Source organism: Ursus maritimus, unplaced genomic scaffold, assembly GCF_017311325.1.
Source record: "Ursus maritimus isolate PB19 unplaced genomic scaffold, ASM1731132v1 scaffold_28, whole genome shotgun sequence".
Lineage (NCBI taxonomy): Eukaryota > Metazoa > Chordata > Mammalia > Carnivora > Ursidae > Ursus > Ursus maritimus.
The window spans coordinates 25,456,122-25,478,874 of record NW_024425341.1 but is presented as its reverse complement, the minus strand read 5'-3'; the positions used below and the strand labels follow the sequence as shown (position 1 = coordinate 25,478,874).

Genomic DNA, 22,753 nt, shown 5'->3' with positions numbered 1-22,753 from the left:
CAGGACCGTCAGACCCTGGAAACTCAGCTGGTGTTATGCAGGAGCTGATTTTTAGTTAATGTTTAGATATTGAGATATTTGAGAAGTTAGGTCATTTAAATGGGGTTGGTGGCTGTGCGGTTGACCACGGCAGCCTTTCTCATGCGGTCGAGGGAGGCCAGGAAGTGCCTGGTGTCAGCACCCAGCCACTGCCTGTTTCCAGCTGACAGCCCTTTAGACCCAGGGCTCTGGGCAGTCCCTTCTGAAAGGGTTTCCAAATGAGCTCAACCCCACGTGTATCTGGGAAGGTACTCTTTTTATACGCCTCTAGGTAGGAAAAACTAATCCACCTGAGACAGTTTCCTTTAGGCCTCACTACTTTTATTCAATGCAAATTTTACAGAAATCTTCCAAAAATGGATTCTATGCATGGCTCCTTCCATCTTAAATCATGTAATTAACCTTTTCTCAATGGCACAAAGGCGTATGTTGGCACCAAATATGCTCAAGAAAGCCCTTTACTGAGCGGCTTCCTTCCCTGAACCCCAGGGATTTGGGGGTGACTTTCACCAACTGCTCTGATCTCTGGGACACAAGCAAAACCCAAACTAAGGTGGTAATTGGATTAGAAGGCACAGGTGTCTCTCTCCCTGTAATTAGGAAGCCACCAGCGATTTCCATCGTGTTTTATACACAGTAAAATAAATGCATGATGGGCTTTTAAAACCAAAAGTTCATCCCTGAACTCAATTTAAAAAAAATAAAACGGTCTTCAGACACCTTAAGATATTAAGTTAAATAATCATTTCATTTTTATTTCAAAATTTTTATTTGATCGCTTATATTTAAATAAACCTTATGTGATTGTTTAGAAACCTTTCTCTGTTGGCAGGGAATTCAGTAGCATTATATTGCTAAATTAAATTTTCAATTTCCAGTTGTATTTACGGTTTGCTTGATATGCATATAGAAAATGACATAACAATGCCTGTAATTAATAAGTATTAGCTCTGGTGAGTATATTCTAATTGTGTATTCCATACACAGAATTAAGACAATTATTATCTCCAAACTATCCAGCTGATTAATTGAATATTTTTCATGAATATGTTAAATGATTTCTTTAATTGTTTATTTTAGTTCTTGACAGCAAATTAACATGATCAAATGATCATTTTAAATTCTCTCTTAACTATAGTTCCAAGCTTCTAACTGTAACGAGCCATTTAGGAATACACAATTCTACCCCACAAGATCATAGCTACCAACAAATATTTGTCACAAGACCAGACTGATGAATGAGTGAAAACACTGATTTGCATCAGTTTTTCAAAAATTCTGTCTCAATATTATTTTATTTACCTTAAATAGTTTATGTACTGCAGTTTTGATTTACTGAAGGCTGACAGCTGATACTTAATTTTTAAATTATAAAATTCAAAAGCATTCAGTTAACCAGGAATGTGAATGTGATTTATTGTTCTGCTATAAATGTCCCATTCAAAAGCCCACGGAGGACCATATCATATGGACATAGGACCCCTCTAAGAGACAGTCGGTATGTTCAACATGTATATTAAGTGCCTTTCCCATGCCTTAAAATACAAATCCCGTCTTGACTCTTACACTAACATGTGAGAATAAGTCTGGTATCTGGGTGCCTAGAAGTTTTTATGTGTATTTCTAAATCTGTTTCTATAACTTACATAGTATTTCTTATTCTTAAAACAGTAAGTATCATTTATTTCTATTAAATCTGTATGTTGGATTTATGGTGGGGCCATTGCAAAGGGAAATACATGGACAAGTGATAAGTATTTTCAGGGGCTTAAAAATGTGTCGTTCCCCCCCCCCCCCCGCCTCCCCGTGCATGTGTCTCCCTCAGTGGAAATGTGGGTTGCTCAGATCCCGAGGGTGGGAAATCCTCCAACATTCCACCAGAACTTTCCCTGGGGCCTTAGCTAGCCATCCCGGCTGTCTCGAGGAACCTAATGCCCTGGACGGCCACCCCAGGGGGCACTCCCCTTGAGCAGGTCCCACAGCACGGTAGACGCCATGACACTGGCTGATCACGCAAACGCCAGCCGCGAGGCTGCAGGGATCCCAAGTGTTCTGTGCACTGTGAGACTGAGGACACTGCCAACCGGCTTCTACGTCCTAGGATTTCCGGAAGATCAGATGCAGTGATCCATGTCCAAAATAATACAGTGTTCGCACTTAGTAAGTGGTCATCAACTGTTAGCTATTTCCAAGAAAACTTTGTATAAATAGACATCTTTATCATATTTGTTCAAGGGCTTTTTTCCATTCGCGTTCAAGCACCAAGAGAACACTTCTGACGTGAGCTGGCCGTGTCTGGGTCTCTCAGCCGGCAGCGGCACCTGCTGTCCCTGCCGCAGGACCACAAATCATGTGCTAACAGAGCGACAGCGTCCTCTCCCTCTCTCCAGATGGCTGGCCAGTGCTGAGAGGGGGCGGGTCTTAAACATCACTGTTATTCAGCTAAAACAGAGAAGAGAAAAATTTCCCGTGCGAAGTTTTACTATTTAGGATGTAAAACTTGGGTGGTCTGCCAGAGGGCTGATTGGCTAGAGGGAAGAAGTCACTTGCTGTCCTTCCTGTCCCTCTGATTCCATAGTCTGTAAAGCAGAAATGTGGGTGCTCAGATATTCTCCGGGTCCCTTCTGAACTTCCTGTGAACCAAGGAAATATCTCATTAGATGAGTAAGCAAATATTAGAAGGCCTTTTCCCCAAAAATGGTTTCACTGTTTTCTATCATGTAAGGAATTGAGAGAGAATTGCAATTCATTTCCTCTTACTCGGTCTCAACCCCATCAGCTAACAGCCCTTCAAACAGTTCACATCATGGAGTGGGAGTACATTCTACAGTTTCTCCTGCCAGATGTATTTCATTTTTTATTTTTATTTTTTAGAAAACTTGAAGCTGATCACATTAAGAGGAAATCTTGCTGAAATGATAAATGGTTCTCTCACTTACCTTTGCAATGGGCAAGGAGGAATAAAATCAGATCCAGCCGTGAGAAATCAGACTGAGCTCAGTACAGGGTCAGGGAAAGACGGAGAGAATCATTATAACCAACAACTGGAGAGGGGCTGATGTCCCAGTCATGCCACCTCGTCCTGGCTGACCTTAGGAAGATGTTTAAACCCATTTAAACCTGTCTTCTCATCTGGGAAATGGAAATACACATGCCATGTACCCGGCAAGATTGTCTGCAGCTTAGGTAGGGAATAAAGTGTGAAGTGTTCCGCGTGGGGCTGCCGCAGACCCTGTGCCACCCAGTGGTGGCTATGTGTGCGCACGCACTCCGAGAGAACCGTAGACAGACCTCATAAACATGCATGTCGTGACTGGGTCCCGGTGAGGGGCGCCGCCCAGTCCGCGGTTGCCGGGAGCGTGTGTTACTTCTGCTCACTGAGGACAGACGCAGGGGTGGTTTTACGTGGCCAACACCGTAGTGGCCACCCTTACTGAGCGCTTGCCTCTGCCCGTCCCTTTCTGGGCTTTATCTCCCATCCCCGTGACAACAGACAAAGAGATATCTCGAGTATGTCCCTTTTATAGATGAGCAGACTGAGGCTGAGAGAATTTGTCCAATATCCCAGTTACCTCATTTTAGGTCAGAAGCAAGGAAGAGTCCGTTCAACTCTAGCAGAACCAGAATGGAAATGCAGAGAATTTCCCTTTTCTAGAAATTTTCAGCCACAGTGCGTTTAGGCTATCCAACCAAGAGCATCCGTGTCCTGGAAGGTGCACTGTATTCATACGTCAAGATATTGAGCTGCTAAAGTGTATCAGAGCATGGGTATGAACATTAAAGCACATTTTTTTCCCCATTTGGGGGAAGAAAGAGCAGTAGAATGTCCATTTGGTATTTTCCCCAGAAAGTAAATAATGTGAAGAAAACTCTGACACTTAAAAGGAAACAAGACGGTATCCCTAGAAAACTATTATAATCGGTCAATTTATCCCCTGAATGAGAGCCTCCAGACCACTAGGGGAGAATTAGTCAACCTTAGAGTATCTTCTAAAGGAGCCAAATTTTCTCGGTAATTCCTGACCCACTGATTCCGAACCCCCTTCCACGGGGCGCTGTGTCCCATATCGACCACAGTGAGTCCACGCAGAGTAACGGACCAGCTGCGTCCTCCCCCACATCGCCTGCTCTGTCTGGTCTCCAAGATTCAGCCCGAGCCTGTCTCCTCGGACAGCCTCCCGTTCAGCCCTGGGTCCTTCTCTCCCGGGCTTTTGTGAGGCTCGGATGCAGACTTTGGTCCTCCCGCCCTTCACTTCAATTTGATTATGAGCAATTGGATGGAGCCAGTGTCTTAGGCTCAAGATGAATGTTTACTGGAACCAGCGAATCTTACAGTATGATGGCAACAAAGATGAGGCACGCGGAAGAAATGCAAGGTCTCTGCAGCCCCTTCAGGGGCAGCTTTTGGGGTGTCCCTTGTTACGGCAGTTATAACAATGCCTCCAGTTGACTGTTGTTACGAAATTTCCTCCATGGTTTGGCAGGGAAAATTAATGATTACGTTACAGGCAGTTAATTTCTTTAAGCAATAGGAAAGGCATCTATTTGGACATACTTCCTACAGTGTTTAGTAGGAGACCGGAGCAGCCCGGATAAACACTTCGGTATTGGGGCTTCACTGACCTGCAGAAGAACATCGCTCTTCCAGACAAGCTCTGACTGTATCTTCTACCGAGGCTGATCAGCGGCTTCTCTGAGCCACCCAGAAACTGGCTCCCCATTTTCTGCTCTGGACAAACCACGCTGATGGCATCAAACCACGCTTCCACTTCAGTGATTATTAAACAGTCTGCCTGGCACGCGGACGCAGCATGAAGACGGTATCAACTCTCCCTCGCCTCCCTGGACAAAGTCCCTCCCCTGCACCCTCTCGGCTTGAGGGAAGTCAGTTGTCCTTGATGCATGCTGAGAATTGCCCAGTTTTAATCAATTTCTCAGGAAAGTATGTTGTCCTGCTGCATTTTTACAAAGAAGTCAATTTAAGAATTCATATCATCACCCTGTAGCAAATGCACTGGAAGATGGGATACTAGATTTCCTGTGATCATGGAGATAAATTTTAACACTCTGCAATTTTGTTTGTATGTGCAAGATACCCGTTCGGGAAGTTTGGTTGTACTGAATACACTCAGGAGATTTACCGTTGTGCACGGGGGTGAGGGGAAATATCTGCGGACGGTGAAGGAGTGACCCAGCTGGAATGGGAGTCCAGGAAGATCTGTCTGCTCGGCCTGCCCTTGAGGTGTCCCGGTCCTTGAGGATGTACACGCCGTCCTTCCCTGCTGACTGGACACAGCGAGAGGACGCGGCCAGTTTGGTATTTTCGTGAGCACCTTTCGACTCATCTCCACAGGGCGAAGAGCAATACGACCGTGTTAAGGCAGATGTGACTTCTTAATCTCTGTTCCCGTATTTCTTGGCTGCCCTTCATTGTCCCCCTGCCACTGCTAAGACGTGGCGTCTCTTCACAAGCAGTGTTTCTCTGACACGGAGCTACGCGTGCGGTGTGCGTGCCACGCGGAGGGCGCCGGGCCGCCGTGCTTCCCTGCTGCAGGCTCGCCAGCGTCCGAAGATGCTCATCAGAGATGAGACTGTCCTTGCAGGAAAGGAACGATGCCCAGCGGGTCAGCCTCCGCGCGGCTGTGTGAAGTCCTCCCTCAGTGAGGTTTCGTTGTGTCCTTATCCGGTCAATCCCCTTATTCGTGTGTCTGTGTCACACTTAGTACCCTGATACATCAGCCTGTATCAAGGTACTGATCGCGAAGTAGAATTAAGAGCTGAGTAAGAAGCAAGTTTTTCAGTGGGCCACCCCTGTCAAGGAGAGACAAATACAGTCTGGACAGTAAGCCTCGTGCTCATTAGGAAGAAGAGGGAATCGTCAAAGCCGACAACCAAACAGGAGGAAATGACAAGTTGTTACGGAATGATCTACCCACATACGTGTCCCTTCGTCTCACAGAGGAGCCAAGGAGTCCCACCCAGAGGGATGAAGTGATTCGCCGGACCTGAGTTTCCAGCCTCAGCGCTATGACCTTCTGAGCTGGGTAGCTCCTCATGGGGGGTGGGGGCTGTGTACTGGACGGGGTTTGGCAGCTCCTCTGGCCTTTTCCTACTAGATGCCAGGGGCACCCTCCCCCTCCGGTTGTGACAGCAGCAAGAATGTCCTCCAGACCCTGCCAAGGGCCCCCTGGGAGAGTCAGAAGACAAGATCATCCCAGCTGAGCACCACTGGCTAACCCACGGACGTATCTAATGTGAGGGTCTGAGAGTCCCCGAATCAGAATCCCCGGGGCGGGGGCTCCTTGCTCACGGCGCAGCTGGGGTCCATGTGGAGCGCTGCCAGGCGGCTGTCACCGAACACACAAATGACAGATGGGAATGAGAACAGGGCTTGACTCCTGCCTCCTGCATGTTTCTGCTGCCCCTCAGTTCCACTCAGACCCACAGACAAGCCGGGCCCCCTCTGCAGCCCTGCCTGGATCCGTTAATGCCCCTGGTCCAGGTCCAGCTGGGTGTCGGGGTGGAGTGCTCTCGCTAATGCAGGACGGCATACTTTCTCGGGGAGTCTTGCTGGCCTCCAGAACAAGCTGTGAGGTGTCAGAGCTCAGAGCAAGCATCAGCTGCTCGGACCTCATGGCTGGGCTCCCCCACAGGCTTTCTCCATGAGCCTGGGCTCTCAGCAGCCCTGATGGAGTCCGATCTGAGCTGCAGGCCAACAGTGGCCTCAGTTAGAAGATGACTTAGCCCAGTGGAGGCAGCTGATGAAACTGCCGGTCCAGCTGCTCCTGACTCCGCTTCCTCTGGGAGCAGGCTCCTGCCCTGAGTGCTGGTGCATCGACTTCTGCTTTATTGTGCTGCCCACTCAGACCTCTGTCCCTTTCCACTTGTGCTGAAAACCTGGCCCCGGGGCTCCTTTTTGGAGCCCTTCTCCCAGATGCTGCCCACTGATTGACTTCAGACTCCGTGCTTCTTGGGCAGGCGGAGGCTTGCCTGCTCTCCTTCTTCCTCACGTCTGCCCGCGATGCTTGAACTTCCTGCTTCTCCCTCTGGTCTCTGCGGTCGTGCGATGCGCCGTCCTCGTCCCCAACGCACCGGGTTTCAGGCCAGGCTTCTCTCCTGAGGCTCCTGACCCTCATTTCTCCTCCTGAGTCAGCGGAGTCAAACACGGTTGGGGAATAGGAAAAGCCAAAGCACCATGCCAACTCTGGATACTTCCAATCTCCGAAAAAGTTCTAGAGATTCTGCATCTCACGGCTTAACTCTTTCCAGATGTTCAAAATGATTTCCAACCAAAACTCGCTGTACCCTGGAGTCTTACTCCTATCAGAGCCCAGCAATGTTTCCCCTTTGTGCACCTGTACAGTGTGTTTAAATTAAGCTTACAGATGGCATCAGTTATTTTACTTTATGTTACTCTTTGAGAAGCACAAACCTATTGGTATATTTCTTCCGTGGCCAAAAATAAGCTTTTTGAAGAACGTGGGTTTTCTGTGGTTTGCATTTTACTTTTTTCCAGCAGTTCCCCTGTTGTGAAATTGCGCGGCCCCTGGTGATTGGGGTAGAGTCCCCATGGAACCTTGGCCATGTCATAAAGCTGCGGGATTTTTCCATAAGCTCATCCAGCCCTAGAGGCGTGCCAAGCCCTGCACTGGGCATTGAGGGAACACACATCTCCCCAGCATGAAAGAGAACAGAGTCTGGTAAATACCACTTCCCCCAAAGAAACGTTGCCATGGATGATGGCACGGGGCCGGATGGAGGAAGGGGACATTTCCTGGGCCTGAGAGTCAGGGCAGACATAAGGAAGACCTCTCCGATCAGACACTTGAGGAGATGAAGGGAAGGAGGCAAGGGCTTGAGGGGGCACCATGTGGGGGCTCCACAGTGTGTCTGTGGGAGCGTCCGTGTGGCAGCTGGGTGTGGGTGGGCCAGAGGAGTGATAGGCTGGAGAGGATGGTGACAAATGAGGCCAGCCACAGCCAAGAAGAGGAACGACAGGGCACTCGGAACTTGGCACGGCAGGAGCAAAGCAGGGGAAGAGACCAGACACCATTCATCGACGTCATCGATTGAGCTCGGACAGGATTGGCTTGGGACCCAGGAAGATCCTATCCCATCTGCAAGATGGCCCCAATGGGCGGCCTTGCACGAGAAGGGCCGTAGAGAGAGCTGAGTTCGGAGCCTGAGAGCTGGGCTGCAGAGGGGAAGCGACATGTCCACACATCAGGAGCTGCCACTCCAGAGAGAGTGCGGGTGGTCAGGACAAGTGGGAATAATTCACTGGCAGATTTGAAGGTATAGGTTGGGGCTGTGTCACAGATTTTGGAGAAATAAAATGAAGTCATCCAATAGTAGAGGTAGGAGAAACAATTTTCAAGAAAGAAATGGGGTTCAATATAGTCACAAGCTTGGGGACTTGAAAATGGGCCTTTGAATTCAGTCCTTGGAGGCCCTTAGAGCAGTGAGGGACAGCAGGCAAAGTGTGCAGGGGGGTGGGGGCATGAATGTGGTACAGGTGAGCAAGGTGGGGATGGTACAAGTGGGGGAGGTGGGGACGGTACCTGTACCCAGGGATCTGCCCCTGACCAACTGTTGCAGGAGCCTCTGAAGAGAGGACCAGCTAGTGGGGGGATGACCCGCCAAGGCAGGCAAGCACCTGCACACAAGATTCAGCCGAGGCCACTGTCCCTCCCTGAAGGCAGAGCTGGATATCAGTTATAAGGCACGATGACTGTGGGGTGGCAGGGCTCTAAACACCAAGTCAAAGTGGGAGCCCTGCTGTGGGCCAGGCCAGAGCCGGGGGGCGGGAGGAAGGGGCCTCCTCGCAGCTCTGATGTTGGACAGAGCACACTGTGGGCCTGCGGGCACACTTCCGCAGATTTTTCCAGCAGCAGTGCCACAGTGTTCCATTCCATACTGAACGGACACCCACCTGATGTGCGGTGAGTCCCATTAAGACCTTCCTGTGGATCCCTACAGATCCGGGACCAAGCTTAGCAGGGTCCCTGAGGCTGGGCTTAAGAGGCGGGTGGTGAGTAGGGAAGGAGGTAGAGTCCAGCAGAGCAAGGGGTCGGGTGGCTTCCGAAATTCAGTGCAAGGAAAGGTGTGGGAGCCAGAGAGAAGAACAGGTGAGTGCAGGTGAGTGCAGGTGGCAGGAGTGAGTGTCTCAGAGGCAAAGAGATCCAAGCTCTGCAAGGTGCACAGGTGAGCACATTTGTGATTCCCCAAAATCAGATGGAGACAAAGGCCTTCTTACTCCAACCCAACTAGTTCAGCCGCTGTGACAGCAAGGGCAGGACCGCTCAAGGACGAGGATGTCCAGCCACTCTGGCAAAGACAGGGATCCAGGCAGAGGCGATGTGGTTGGAGTATGGTGCCCAGGACACAAGATGAGGGGGAGAACCTGGGGAGGAGAGCAGTGCCCCGCAGAGGAGAGAAGGCCAGCGAGCCTTTGCTGCGGGCGCCCAGCAGCCTCTGCCCGGGAAGCCTAACACAGACACTTAAAAGGTTGGTAGGTGTCTGAGCTTGGGAACCGTACTATACACATCTCTGAATCTCTGAATCTCCTAGAAGAATGCCTCGAATATAGTCCATGTTCAGTAATTTTCCTCTAGTGGTTGATCAACATTAGGGGGACAAATCCTTAAAGTATAAAAGGTGATTTCCGATGTTCCTCTCGTGCAGTTTGAAGCCTGCACTTCCAGTAACTGTCCTCCATCTGTTTTCCACACTCGTGAGTCTTTCCAATGCATTCTTTTAAAAATGTGTCCATGGCGTAAATTTTCATGTGCAACTTTTATGCCTTCAAACTCAGATCATCCTGACAGGACAAACTCATTTTGTTTTGTCGCTTGCCAATTTTTATTCAGAATGACATTTGGGGTTTTATTTATAAAGAGAACCCATTCACACAGACTACACAGTCATTGGGGGTGATTGCAGGAAATAGTTAAGCGCACTGAAATCCCCAGGGAACAGAAGAGCGGAAAGGACGTGCTCCCATGGGCCGCAGCAGGACCTGATTCTGGACAGCTTCTGAAATTCATAGGGGAAACCCGCTCAGTCTGTCCTCCCAGACGAGGACGAGCCCTCCCCAGGAGAGGTGCTGTATACGTGTGGTCGTGCACACAGCAGCCCTCGCACGCCTGTGGACCGTGTGGGTGCGTTGGCGCTGGGTCATGGGGATGGCGTCTGTTTCAGAAGCACTTGGGTGAGTTCTTCTGCTCCAGATAAAGAAAAATCATTAGCTAACGGAAAACACATTCCTGTCGAAATGGAGTCATTCACCTCGGTGGAAAAATAAGTAACACCCTGAGCCTGGCAAATGTGTCTAATGAATTTGGGGTGGCCTTTAAAGAGACACTTAATAGGACTTTGTGTCCAGAGGCATGTTTTGTCCCTCAGTGTGTTGACTGCAGCCGGGGAGTGGGTGCAGGGTGGGAGGCTGGCTACGAGCAAGTGGAAGGTGAAGGAGGGCTGGACGGTGTGCGTGTGGAGACCCAGGGTCCCTTCTCAACCACCGTCTACGCTTTAGACCCAGAAAGCATGTCCGTATAGGGAGCAAACGGTCTTCTCACATTCTATATGTTTCCATTAGAAAAATAATACCTACTCAACATAAGCATTTTTGGAACATGCAGAGAAGCAGAAGAGAGAACAGCCACCCTGTTGTCCCTCGATGATGAGCTGATGAACAGAGTTCTGTGCATCTAACCTTTTATTCATACGTGGTTTTTCCTTATGAATATATTCCACCTTCACCTGCATATGGTTGAGTAGGTCCTGCTTTTCACCGCAGTGTGACGAAATGAGCATGTCCTGTGAGGCTCCCCTGCGTGCAATGATGTCGCGCCTGCTGTTGGTCCTGCTGTGTCAGAAGTTACTTGGTGTGGCCACTGTTGCTGCATTGGAGGAGGGGGGGTTATAATTTCCCAGTACTGTAAGTGTATCTGTGTGGGCCATCTCTGAGCACAGAGATCCCCCAGAGTTTGCATTATCTTCTCAGGCCACACATTCGGAAAAGGCTCGTGGGTCATGGGGAGTGAAGGGTGGAGCAGGGTCCCAGGGAGGGGAGGATGTTTCTGCTGATCCCACGCTGATTTTCCTTACAGCTGTCTCCTATGCGAATTACAAGAAAACGCCACCGCCCGTCCCCCCGCGCACCACCTCCAAGCCCCTGATCTCGGTGACGGCGCAGAGCAGCACCGAGTCCACGCAGGACGCCTACCAGGACAGCCGCGCCCAGCGGGTGTCCCCGTGGCCCCAGGACGGCCGCAGCCTCTACAACTCCACGGACAGTCTGGACAGCAACAAGGCCATGAGCCTTGCCCTGGAGACGGCCGCAGCCCAGCGCCTCGCCTCCGAAGGCCAGAGCAGCTCCACGCGGACCAGCGACAAGGCCGTCCTGGTGTCCAAGGCCGAGGACTTCCTCAAGAGCCGGCGCTCCTCCATCGGGATCCAGGTAGCCTCTCTGTGCTGCGTGGCACTGCCGCCTGCTCCGTGGCTCCGCAGATAGCATAGACTGAGGCCCCGAGACCTCGCGGCCCTGGGTCCTTAGCAGGGAGCCTAGCCTCCAAGGGCCGGGAGACGCAAGAGCGAGGTCTCAGCTGCACGGCCAGCCGGCAAGTCAACAGCCGGGGGACTGTCCTGGGACATCTGGGTCCCCGCCTCACGCCTGCCCCTACCACGCAGACACCCCCACCCAGGGCACTTTCTAGGCACTGCCTGCTGCTTATGGAGTGTGGATACAGCTTATTTTGATGCTATAGAAGGATGGTTTATTGTTATTGATGTTGTTGTTGAAACCCCATTTTTCGAAAGCCTTTTAGTCTTGTGCCCGAACAGCAGAGTGGGGCAGAAGGGCCTTGGGAATACAGCGGTAAAGGTTAAAAAGGCCTCTTTGGGGCAAAACTGAGCGTGCTCACAGCCACTCAGGTACTCCTTCAGCGGCCGCAGGGCACTCTGGGTGTGTAGTTGTGGTGGCAGAGCCGGGCCCGTGGTTTCAGACCACCGAGGGCTGACCCACACATGGAGGCCCCAGACTTCTCCCCGAGAACAGACCTGGCGCCTGAGCAGGGTGCAGCTTGGGGCGGTTCCTCTCTGCGTCCAGAGCACCCCTCCCAGGGCATGGGAGGCACTGTGGTAAGACACAGGGGCCACCGTCCAGCCCACTTCCCAGCCCCGGGACAGCACGAGATGCGCCTCACACAGACGATATCTTGCCGCGGTCACTCTCCCTCTGAGATCGTGGTGGCATGGCGAGGCACGGTCCTTGCTGAGTCCTGTGCAAGCATGGTCCACTCTTGTGTCCAGCCGGAAGTTCTAAAATCAGAAGGCTTCATGGCCAGGGAGGAGGGTGAGCAGAGCTCTGCCTGAGAGCCATGTGTGCTTAGTGATGGCGTAAGGGGGCTCCATGTCTTGGGCATCCTGGGGACATGGGAGAGCAGGCTGGGGCGACTGCCCGCTTGACTAGGTCCTCTGAACCAGGTCTCCACACTGTGGCTTCATTGTTTTGTTTAGGATTCTGAATTCCCAGAGCATCAGCCATACCCAAGGTCAGATGTAAGTACCAAAATATACTGCAAAGACAAGTACGCATGAATTTTTATTTTATCTCCCTTTTTTGGATTATTCATACAACTGCTCTGTCACCTCTCTGTGTCCTAATTCTATATGCCAGGCACTATGCTGGGTGCCCCCATATGATTGCAGGGAACCCTTGTGTCCCCCCATGATGTGTAATCAGCCCCACCTCGGTGAGGACCAAGATGGGGCTCAAATAGGCAAGTAACGTGCTGCGGCCGACGGGCTTGCTGGGGCCGTAGCGCTAGTCTGTGGGAGGCCAGGGTTCCGACGCCACTCCCTCTGGCTCCAAAGTCACGTCTCCAGAGAAGATGTGCGAGGTCCGCAAGTTAAAGAGGCTGACTCCACATTCCAGGTGCTCGTGCACCCTCTGGCCTTCTCACCTGCCAGCTGCCACAGGCTTCCTTCTGGCTGCCCACGCCAGCCTGGGACGAGGGCGGGAGTGTCCTCTTCTGGCTTTATCTGAGCAGAGCAGACCTGCAGTATCAGGTCCTCTACTGGTCCAGGCACCACCCCTCCTGCCTCCGCCTCACCCCCAGAAGCCCCGACCCCTTTACTCGCCCCGCCCCGTGGCCCTTTCTGTTCCTAGCAACCACGCCTTTCCTCTGCAAGAATGTCCTTCCTGCCCTGTCCACCGCTCCCCGCAGTTCACACGTTGACCCCACCCCGGAAGCCATTCTGGCGCTGCTCCCCGCACCGCGTGTCTGTGCAGGCCCAGCTGCCCCTCCGCCTCTTCATCACCCAGCGCCTAGCACAGTGCCTGGCACATAGCAAGTGCTCGATAAATGTCGGATAAGTGGGTGCACGGGTGATGGGGGGGGGAGTGCTCTGTGAACAGCCGTGTGAGTGCACGTGTGCGAAGGGTTCCGCTGTCTTCTGTGGCAGTGAAGGAATGCACAGCATCATGTCAGCTCATACCCTTGCCATTATCAGACTGAAGTGAACTGAAGAGCCAACGGAAAACATTGTCAGAGAAGCTTAAGTATTAGAATCAATACGAGTGCGTGGAGTGTAGGCAGCCAACTCACAGAGCGAAGCACGAAGAAACAGAGCGAGGTGGCCACTGAAGCAGAGGGAAACCCCCCCCCCCGACACATAGAGGGCACAGAGGAGTGGCTGGCCGTGTCTGTGCTGTGGCGGCGTGACGCAGAAGTAACGATGAGAAGCAGGCTTGTGGACATTGCCGTGTCCCTGGCTCTCCTGCATGTGCTCGTTATAACCCGATTGTAAGCCTAGGGGCAGTTGTCATCCAAGTTGCCAATGGGGAAACTGAGGCTTGGGGGTAAGTGACTTGCCTACAGGGTCACAGCCATAGGTGTCGCAGCCAGGACGGAGGGCGGCGTTGCAAAGCCTGCAGGACGCCCACTTCCCAGAGAGGAGACGGGCGGGGAGGGTCAGTGTGCGGCCCACCCCTGAGCTGAGGGGCAAGAAGCAACCTGTCCTGCGCCTGTTGGTCCTGTCGCTGGTAGGGAAAGACGGCTAGCACCCTGCACACTCAGCCTCCACTCTCGGGCATGTGATAGCTGCCCGACCACTGCCCGTGCTCAGGAGCTTTCGTCAAGGGCAGACGGCAGAAGATCGACATGGCATTTCCCACGCATTTCTGCAAGTCTGGGGGTGCAGCCCCGGGCCCTTCCTCAAGGGCTGGCCCGGTGATGCGGGGCCCTGGGGCGAACCCGCGGGGTCCCTCCTCACGTTTCCTCATTCGATGCTGACGTCTCCTCTTTCCTCTGTGTTCCTGTCCTGTGTATCTGTGGTGCGTGTGTCCCTGCAGAATTTCTCCTTTTCTTGTGCGTGTGTCTGTGTTTGTGAAAGTCCATTGAAAATGTCTCCTGTTCCCAGACACCGCAGTTTGGTTTAACATGCAGGGATTCCTCAGGCCCACCTGCCTCAGTTGCCCTGTCTTTAAAGTCGGAGCAGTTACTGCTCTTACGTCGCCAGGTTGTGGGGATGAACAGAGCAACTGCCGCAGGCCTCTTCCTGTTCAGCTCAAGCGTCCAGCTGAGAGAGCGTCATTCCGCCCACAACCGCGGCTTTGTCCCTCGCCGGTCTGAGCCGTTGCGCACCGGCAAGCCTCCCACCACTGCTCCTGGAAGTGCCGCTGCTGCTGCAGGCTCATCCCAGCAGCGAGGCTGGCCGACCACATTTCACTCTTGGACTTACGCTAGGTCGTGCCTCTGACGCAGGGCCCCTGCCCAGCCACGCTCATGGTTCTGAAGGCAGATCTGGATTTAGACAGCAGAGATGGACGGTCAGAGCTGCCGCCGGTGTTGGGGGTAATGGCTTCCTGCCTGGAAGCTTCCCTCGGGTCTGGGAGAAGTGGGGGCTGACTGTGGCTGATCAGCTTTGACTTCCCACAGACTCCTCCCATGCAGGAAATGGGGACCAGGGTACACGGGCCGCCTCCTGTCCAGATCACACACCCCAGCAAGCACACACTCACACACATGTGCATGCACACTCACACTCATGCACACACTCCTATGCACTCATGCTTACATGTCTGCACAAACACGCATGCACACTCAACACACATACATGTGCACCTGTGTGCTCACACCTATACACATGCATTCACACTTGTGTGCACACATGCAGATACATGCATGCAGGTCACTCACACATACATGTATACACACACAGGCACACACGTGCTCATACACAGGTGCAAGCATGTTCATGTGTGTATGCATGTGTGCACAACTGACATGAATGTGGTTGTTCACACAAGTACACGCACATGTGCACACACTCACAGACTCGGGCATGTGTGCATGCATGTACTCACGTATGTGCCTGCTCATGCACACCTCGTCATACACACACATGTACACCTGTGCACACTCACATTTGCACAGTTAATACATGTGAACACACATGCACACATGGGCACACTCACACATTTACTTATACATGCACACTCGTTTGCAGTCACGTGCACGCACGTGCACACGTGCATGTATGCATACACACACATGTACATACACACATGCATGCCCACAGCAGCCACACCAAGGTCCTTATTTCATAAACAGACCATATTTAGAAACGTCCCCCTTCCCACCTGTCATGACGGCGTGCAGCTCAGCTTACGACCTCCACCATCGCACGGGGAGAGCCGGTGCGTGGCTCCGGGCTCCACAGACCCCAGACGCCCTTCTGTGACCGTGCCCACCACTCACGGCGGTGACTGGGGAGATGTCTGTCCCCATTCATCAGGAAGCCCTGCAAACACGACATCGGCTTCAAAAAGAGCTCACTTACCATAAGTGATTCTGTTAATCTTTCTTCTCAATGCCTAGAACATGGTCGGTCTTGTAAAAATGAGTATATGCCTTCATTTCTCAAAACTCTTAAGATCCCTTGACTTTTCACGCAGAATTTCCTGTTGGGAGAGATTCCTTTGATTTTCTTTCCACTGTACAAAGCAGTAATTCCTTTTCTTTGCCTTGAATTTGCTTTTTTTTCTGTTTCTGTAAGGGTCTCTGCTCCCAGGATTTCTGAAATTGTGAAGTATTCAGCTCATGCAAGCCGTATATGATTTTATCATCCCCCTTAGCCTTCCCCTTCTGAAAACAGAGATAACATCATTTTTTCTTAGAGAAGTTTCGTACGACAAGCACTGTAACTCTGCGGGATCCCTCGTACTCAGTATCCGTATCATCACACACCTGCCCGTCTTCACGGTTGAGGTGAGAGGACAGAGCGTCAGTTCTTGCTGCGGACAAGCTTATCTGAGTCTGGCTTCCTGCGGAGTTCTACTTCAATCAAGGGAAGTGTCTGATGTCCCCTCATTTTTGAGATTAGGAAGAAAAGACTCAACAAAATTTAAGAGACTCACTGAGAGTCGCATGGCCAGCTCGCAGCAGACTCTGGCTCCAAAGCTCTCCCCTCCTCCTCCACTGGGAACGGAAGAGAGTTCTAGCACAGGGAACTGGAGACTGGATAAGGGAGACAACATGCTGTTATCCGGTTGTATGTTTTAGTCCCTTACGTAGTGTGTGTCCATGGCTGTGAATACACGTGTGTTTCATGTGTGCACATGCATCTTGTGATGTTGCTGTTCATGCCACCTGCTAGTGTGCATGGGACCACAAGCGTCTTGCGTGGTGTAGCCCTTACAGCCATCATCTTCGTCCTGTGTAGTCTTCTGTGTCATGAGCGAATCATAATTTACCCTCTGCTACCGCTCGCCCTTCACCCCTGCCGTGTTTCACCTGAGAAATAACGCAAGGATGAACGCCTCACGCATTTGTCAGAATTTAAAGTGATTTCCTTAGACTAGAATCCTGGAATTGGAATAAGTAAGATAAATATTCTGAACATTTCAATGATAAAAACTAGTGCTCTTTTCACTACAAAATTCTTTCTACAAGTATATGTATGCTTTGATCTCCCCCAAATCATGTATCCATCAAATTTGACACTATCTACTAAAATTGTGAAGTGTAGTAATTTGATCCAGAAATCACATACACTATGAATGTGTTCCCAGAAGCTCACGCGCACGCACAGGCATGTATCTGGAGCACCAGCATTAATCGTGGCAGAAAACTAGAAGTAACCGGATTATCCCTCCATTGCAGACTGGTTACATAAATCAGGTGATGGTCGTAAAATGGAATAGCGAGCAGTTAAAACACAAGGCAGCTCTGTTTGCACTGACATGGGACCACATTTTAAATATGTGAATTGTTACTATAACCTTTTCATATAAAATAAAATAGTAACAATCTCCATGTCCAGGAAGGTGAAGTTTATCAAAGCCATGACCCCCCTCCCCCGTACAGACAGCAACAGGGTTAGACCTGGATTCAAGAATGTCCCTCCTCCTGTGGTCACCCTGTGTCCTCGTCCAGCCATCCAACCACGCACCACAGAGGAGGGGTGACCTCTCTGCATGTGTGCAGGATTCTGCCAGTAAGAAATAGGGTATGCCCAGCCGTGCTCCACGGCTCGGGAACTCACCAGGAGCCCCAGGGGCTTCTTGAGGCTGTCCTTATGCTGGTCACAGAGGGTCAATACGGAGCATGGTGCTGCTGTCAGACAGACGCAGGTGTGAATTCTCATTCTGCCCCCAGTGAGCTGTGCACCCCTGGGCAAGTTACTCACCTTCTCTGATTCCTCAGCTGTTCAGTGTGGCAGGAAATCACAGCGGGGGTACCGTGGACACTACATGCAATAATGCTTATTAGGCTCTTGGCACAGTGCCTGGTGCATGGTCAGCATAAAAGAAACATCAGGTTTCGACTCACTGTTTCTCTTTGCCACGAATTGAGTCAGCCCTCGGTGGCATGAGCTCGGCCACAGGGCAACCACAAATTATAGTCACAGTGTCTCCTAAGGCACAAAAGAGAGTGTCATAATTATTTCTTTAGTGGTTTTTGTCTTACCCTCGTGGCAATCATTAATATTTTCAAGAGAAGATGTGGTTTACAACTTAGTTATGACATTTCAGATTGGGGTCAAAGTCCCACTGATACAGTAGGTAGTATTTTCTGGGGAAAAGGATAGGGACGTTGGAATAGCCAGGATAATATTTACGATGACACTAACCTTTGGTTTCACAGACTTTTTGTGCTGAGAGCTTGGGGGTTTGTTTTGTTTTGTTTTGTTTTTAGAAAACAGACCGTACCAGCATCCCCTCGCTTGTGAGCTCTGCCCTGCTGACGGTCCTAACACGCTTGGTGGGTTTGGGAGACATTTTGGCAAATAGAACCACAAGAAGGATTCATGTAAAATACGCAGTTTCTGTTCTGTTCTGACACGGCCTTGCTGGGCAGTCTCATTGGCAGATGCAAGAAACCTTTGTGTAGGAGCAGATGGAGAGATTGCCTCAATGGTCCCGATACACGCTGAAATTCCTTTCCGTGTGTTTTTGTATGTGGATGCGGCCATCAGTATAATTCTATTAAGTGGCTTGTTTGTCGTTAGCTCTATCTGGTTCATGCTATACTTACTTTCTTCACTGTAGGGTGTGATAAGAGCTTTTAAGTCCTATAATCGTGCAATCCAACAAAGCCTATTTTTTGCCTTAGCTGAACTAAGCAATTTTATTTGCATATGTTTGAGAGATCAGAGTACAACACTGAGTTCAAGTAGTTATGTGAAATGTGATGAAACACAGTAACAATGTAATTACACCAATATGACCGCATTTCCCTCTTTTTTGTGATTTTACTGGGTCAAGTGCCTCTCTGTATTAATTAAATGTGTAATTAGTTACAGCAAATGAACAGACACACACACAAAATTGTCCCCTGCCCAGGTCCCTTATCTCAGTTCTAAAATAAGGTGTTCTGTGTTGCATTAGGTGGAAACAGCCACAGACTCTGACACAGAGAGCCGAGGCCTGCGGGAATACCACTCCGTTGGCATCCAGGTGGAAGATGAGAAGCGGTAACTCAGCCCCTTCCCAACATACGATGTTCCCAAGCCAGAGCGATCTGTTAGAACCCTGACTGCAAACATCTAGATCACGCTGACCATCTATAATTCATGCCACTTGCGGAAGCAGGGTCATATATTTATACTTTGCAATTTATATTGTTCAAGTATGAAATAACACCCGCCCGTGTCTTGTTTTTGCGAGAGGCAGGGGAATAATTCTTTCTAAAGTAATTTACCACCTGTGAAAGCAGAGGAGCTGACAGGCCTGAGAGCCAAAGTTCTTCATCAAAAGGAAGAACAGATAGGCTTAAGGGTGAATCAGGTGCATGTCTCCTTACCTAATAATGTTAAAAGTAAAAGAGAGAAGAAGGAATTAAGACCTTAGCTATACCATGATTTAAACTATAAAATACAGAGATGTCTATGACAGTGATGTTATTTTTGTAGCAAGAACAGGATGATGATTTTATTTTATAATTAAAAAATATATCTCGTACATTTCATAAAAACTAATTAAATGAGAGGATTGTTACATTTGCAACTTCAGTTAGCATCTAGGCCTGGGTGATGTTGCTCATTGTGGAGGGTTTTAGGACCCAGCCAATAAAGGTTTTGATTGCAAAGAAATTCAGACCACAAGCTACTGGCTTCCCCGGTTCCCAGTAGAGCACTTAGCAGGCGGACCGCTTCTGCACGGGGATTGGACTTGCTGCCTTCCATCCCCATCATGGGTTCGGTTCTTTTCTCCTTTGCCTCCAGCAAAGACAGTAAGTGGCAAACTCATTAACCAGCTGCACACACAGCTGCTACCATACGAAGGGAGGGTTCAGTTGGTGAGAAACCAAAATGTAGAGTTAGGGTTCAGTTTGGAATAACCCCCCCCCCCCACGCACACAGAGTTCTCACCCAGCAATATCTGGACTCCAATTATACGCCCTTTCCTGCCCATCATTTCAGTAATTGGCTGTGCGGGACTGGGTGGCATTCCAACGCATATGATGAAAATGTTTTTAAAACACCTGCTCGAGTCAGAATTTGGATTCCTTATTTTGCATAAAAGACTTAATGGGGATGATATGAAGTTATTCAGATAGAAGAGACGCATGCCCTGAAATGTGTCACAAAACTCCGTGGGGTACAGAAGTTATTTACATAAAAGAAGCTACACAGCCGTCCTGTTGCATAGATGCAACATATGGCAGTTTTGTAAACTGTAGCATATTTGTAAAGGGAAGTCCCTGAGCCGAGGCAGGGGACTCGTGGAATGCATTACCCTCACTGCGCCCTGCGATACACGCCCTTATCGAGTGGGCATCATTTAGGCATTGGGACTTAGGTAGATGTTAGAGGTTAATTATTTGCAAAACCCAGCGTTCTTTCAAAGCTGAAACACCAAAATGGTAGTAAGGAAAGGGAAAGACTCGTCATTCCCTGGAGTTGTTTGCTCGCTGCGCTGCAGGCATGTTGCTGATGAGCTGGGCGTAGGCTTGCTGCACGGAGTCCGCTCAGAAAGTCTCCCCTTTCTCTTCCCTCCCCCCTCCGCAGACACGGGCGTTTCAAGCGTTCCAACAGCGTGACCGCCGCCGTCCAAGCAGACTTGGAGCTGGAGGGCTTCCCGGGACACGTCACCATGGAGGACAAAGGCCTGCAGTTTGGGCCCTCCTTCCAGCGGCATTCAGAGCCCAGCACGCCGACCCAGTACGGGGCCGTGAGAACTGTTCGGACCCAGGGGCTCTTCAGTTACAGAGAAGACTACAGGACCCCCGTGGACACTGCCAACCTGCCGCCGCCTGACCCCTGGCTGGAGCCGTCCATCGAGACAGCGGACACCGGGAGGATGTCTCCGTGCCGGAGGGACGGCTCGTGGTTTGTGAAGCTCCTGCACACGGAGACAAAGAGGATGGAAGGCTGGTGTAAGGACATGGAGAGAGACGCAGAGGAGAACGACCTCTCGGAGGAAAGTAAGAGGACAGCCTCTCCTTGGCTTACTAGCATTGATCGTTGGTCAGTAGGGCAAACAGGCAAACGGCATTATTAATCCTTTGATAACTGGGTAAATGGAAACAAACGTGCTCCCCACCACGTCCCGCTCAGCGCCCAGAAAACAGATAAGTACACGAACAGAAAAGCCACCACTAAGGTGTTTGAGGGGATCCTTTTGGGTTTTGTTAGATCATGAGCCCGATGGCGCTGACCATGGTGTTAGTAGTGTAGTTGATCGCATTCCACGTGCCTGTTCTCCCGAATTCTCACAGTAACTTGATGTGGAGTGTGTCCACTGTTTTCTAGAATCATTAGTGTCCCATGTTTATAAGAAATTGTTGACTTTATTTTTTTAAGATTTATTTATTTATTTGAGAGAGAGAGAGAGTGAGCTCAAGCAGGAGCGGGGGCAGAGGGAGGATCTCAAGCAGACTCACTTGAGTGTGGAGCCTGACACGGGGCTCCATCCCAGGGCCCTGAGATCACGACCTGAGCCGAAACCTCGAGTCAGACACTTAACCGGCTGAGCCACTCAGGGGCCACTTGAGTTGGCTTTATGCCAAAGAGAAGTTTGAGATGAGTAGAGATTGAACCGGCCAGCCCTGTGATGGTTCGCGCCCAGCTCTCCCGTCACCGCGCTGAGCCGGAATCTGTGTGACCTCCTCCAGCCCCTTTCTGGCTCTGATGGGTCTCTGCCTCTCTGCAGAAAGGGACAGCTCCCTCATTCTCCACCCACCTCCCAGTGACCTGAAGAATCCTATCTTGAGGATTGTCAGAAGCAGCATCCTGTGAATCGCTGTACGTGATTTCTAAACAAACACTATCTGTCTTTGTTGATAGACCAAGAATCCAAGAACACTTGCAACATACTTAGAACTAACATGTCTTGGGCGCCTGGGTAGCGCAGTCGTTAAAGCGTCTGCCTTCGGCTCAGGGCGTGATCCCGGCTTACCGGGATCGAGTCCCACATCGGGCTCCTCCGCTATGAGCCTGCTTCTTCCTCTCCCACTCCCCCTGCTGTGTTCCCTCTCTCGCTGGCTGTCTCTCTATCACATAAATAAATAAAATCTTAAAAAAAAAAAAAAAAAAAAAAAAAGAACTAACATGTCTTGACCAAAATATGATTTCACAGAGGCATCTCTGAATGTCTTGACTTGACAAGTTATGCTCTCTTGAAAGTATTTTTTCTTCTTCCATGAATTCCTTTGTACACTTGCTAGCTCACTCTAAATTCTCAAGTTCAAAAGGATAGCTGACGTCCTTGGGAATTGTGCCCTGCCCTTACATGTCTAGATGTTTGTTGTGAGAGAATCTGTCAGTCATCCTACAAATGGAAACATGATGGTGAAATTAGACAGACTTCCATAACTGACAGAATGCAGTGGCCTGAGATCCATAAAGCCAACAAACTAATTGGTGTGTTGATCTCTAGCTGTCAGAGCTTACGGTGTTAACCTACGAAGAAACAAATAGATTGCCTTTACATAACTAATTCTCTTCCCCCACATTTCTCTCTTAATCATCAAATTCCACATGTTGTTTACCTGGGTGGATAGTAGACCCTGAGTGTTTTGGGGGAAGCGTTGACATGGCGAAGCATTTGAACTTGCTCCCCAGTGGGCTGTGGCCGATGGGTGTCTCAAACTGTTCTCATGCGTTTGTCCAAATGTATTATCTGCTTAGGGTACACTGAGTGGAGCGATTACGCACAATTCTGATATTTAAAAACCACTCGTTTCCTGCAGCATTTTCTCACTTG

At 50.2% G+C, this 22,753-nt stretch overlaps 1 protein-coding gene across 1 annotated transcript in view; it reads left to right on the top strand.

The window, feature by feature from the left end:
* DLGAP2 (DLG associated protein 2) overlaps window positions 1-22,753 on the top strand; it is a 114,314-nt gene that overhangs the window by 76,011 nt on the left and 15,550 nt on the right. The window contains 4 exon segments of the mRNA XM_008708849.2: window positions 11,151-11,500; window positions 12,559-12,600; window positions 18,935-19,020; window positions 20,557-20,972. Coding sequence (XP_008707071.2) covers window positions 11,151-11,500; window positions 12,559-12,600; window positions 18,935-19,020; window positions 20,557-20,972 — 894 coding nt within the window.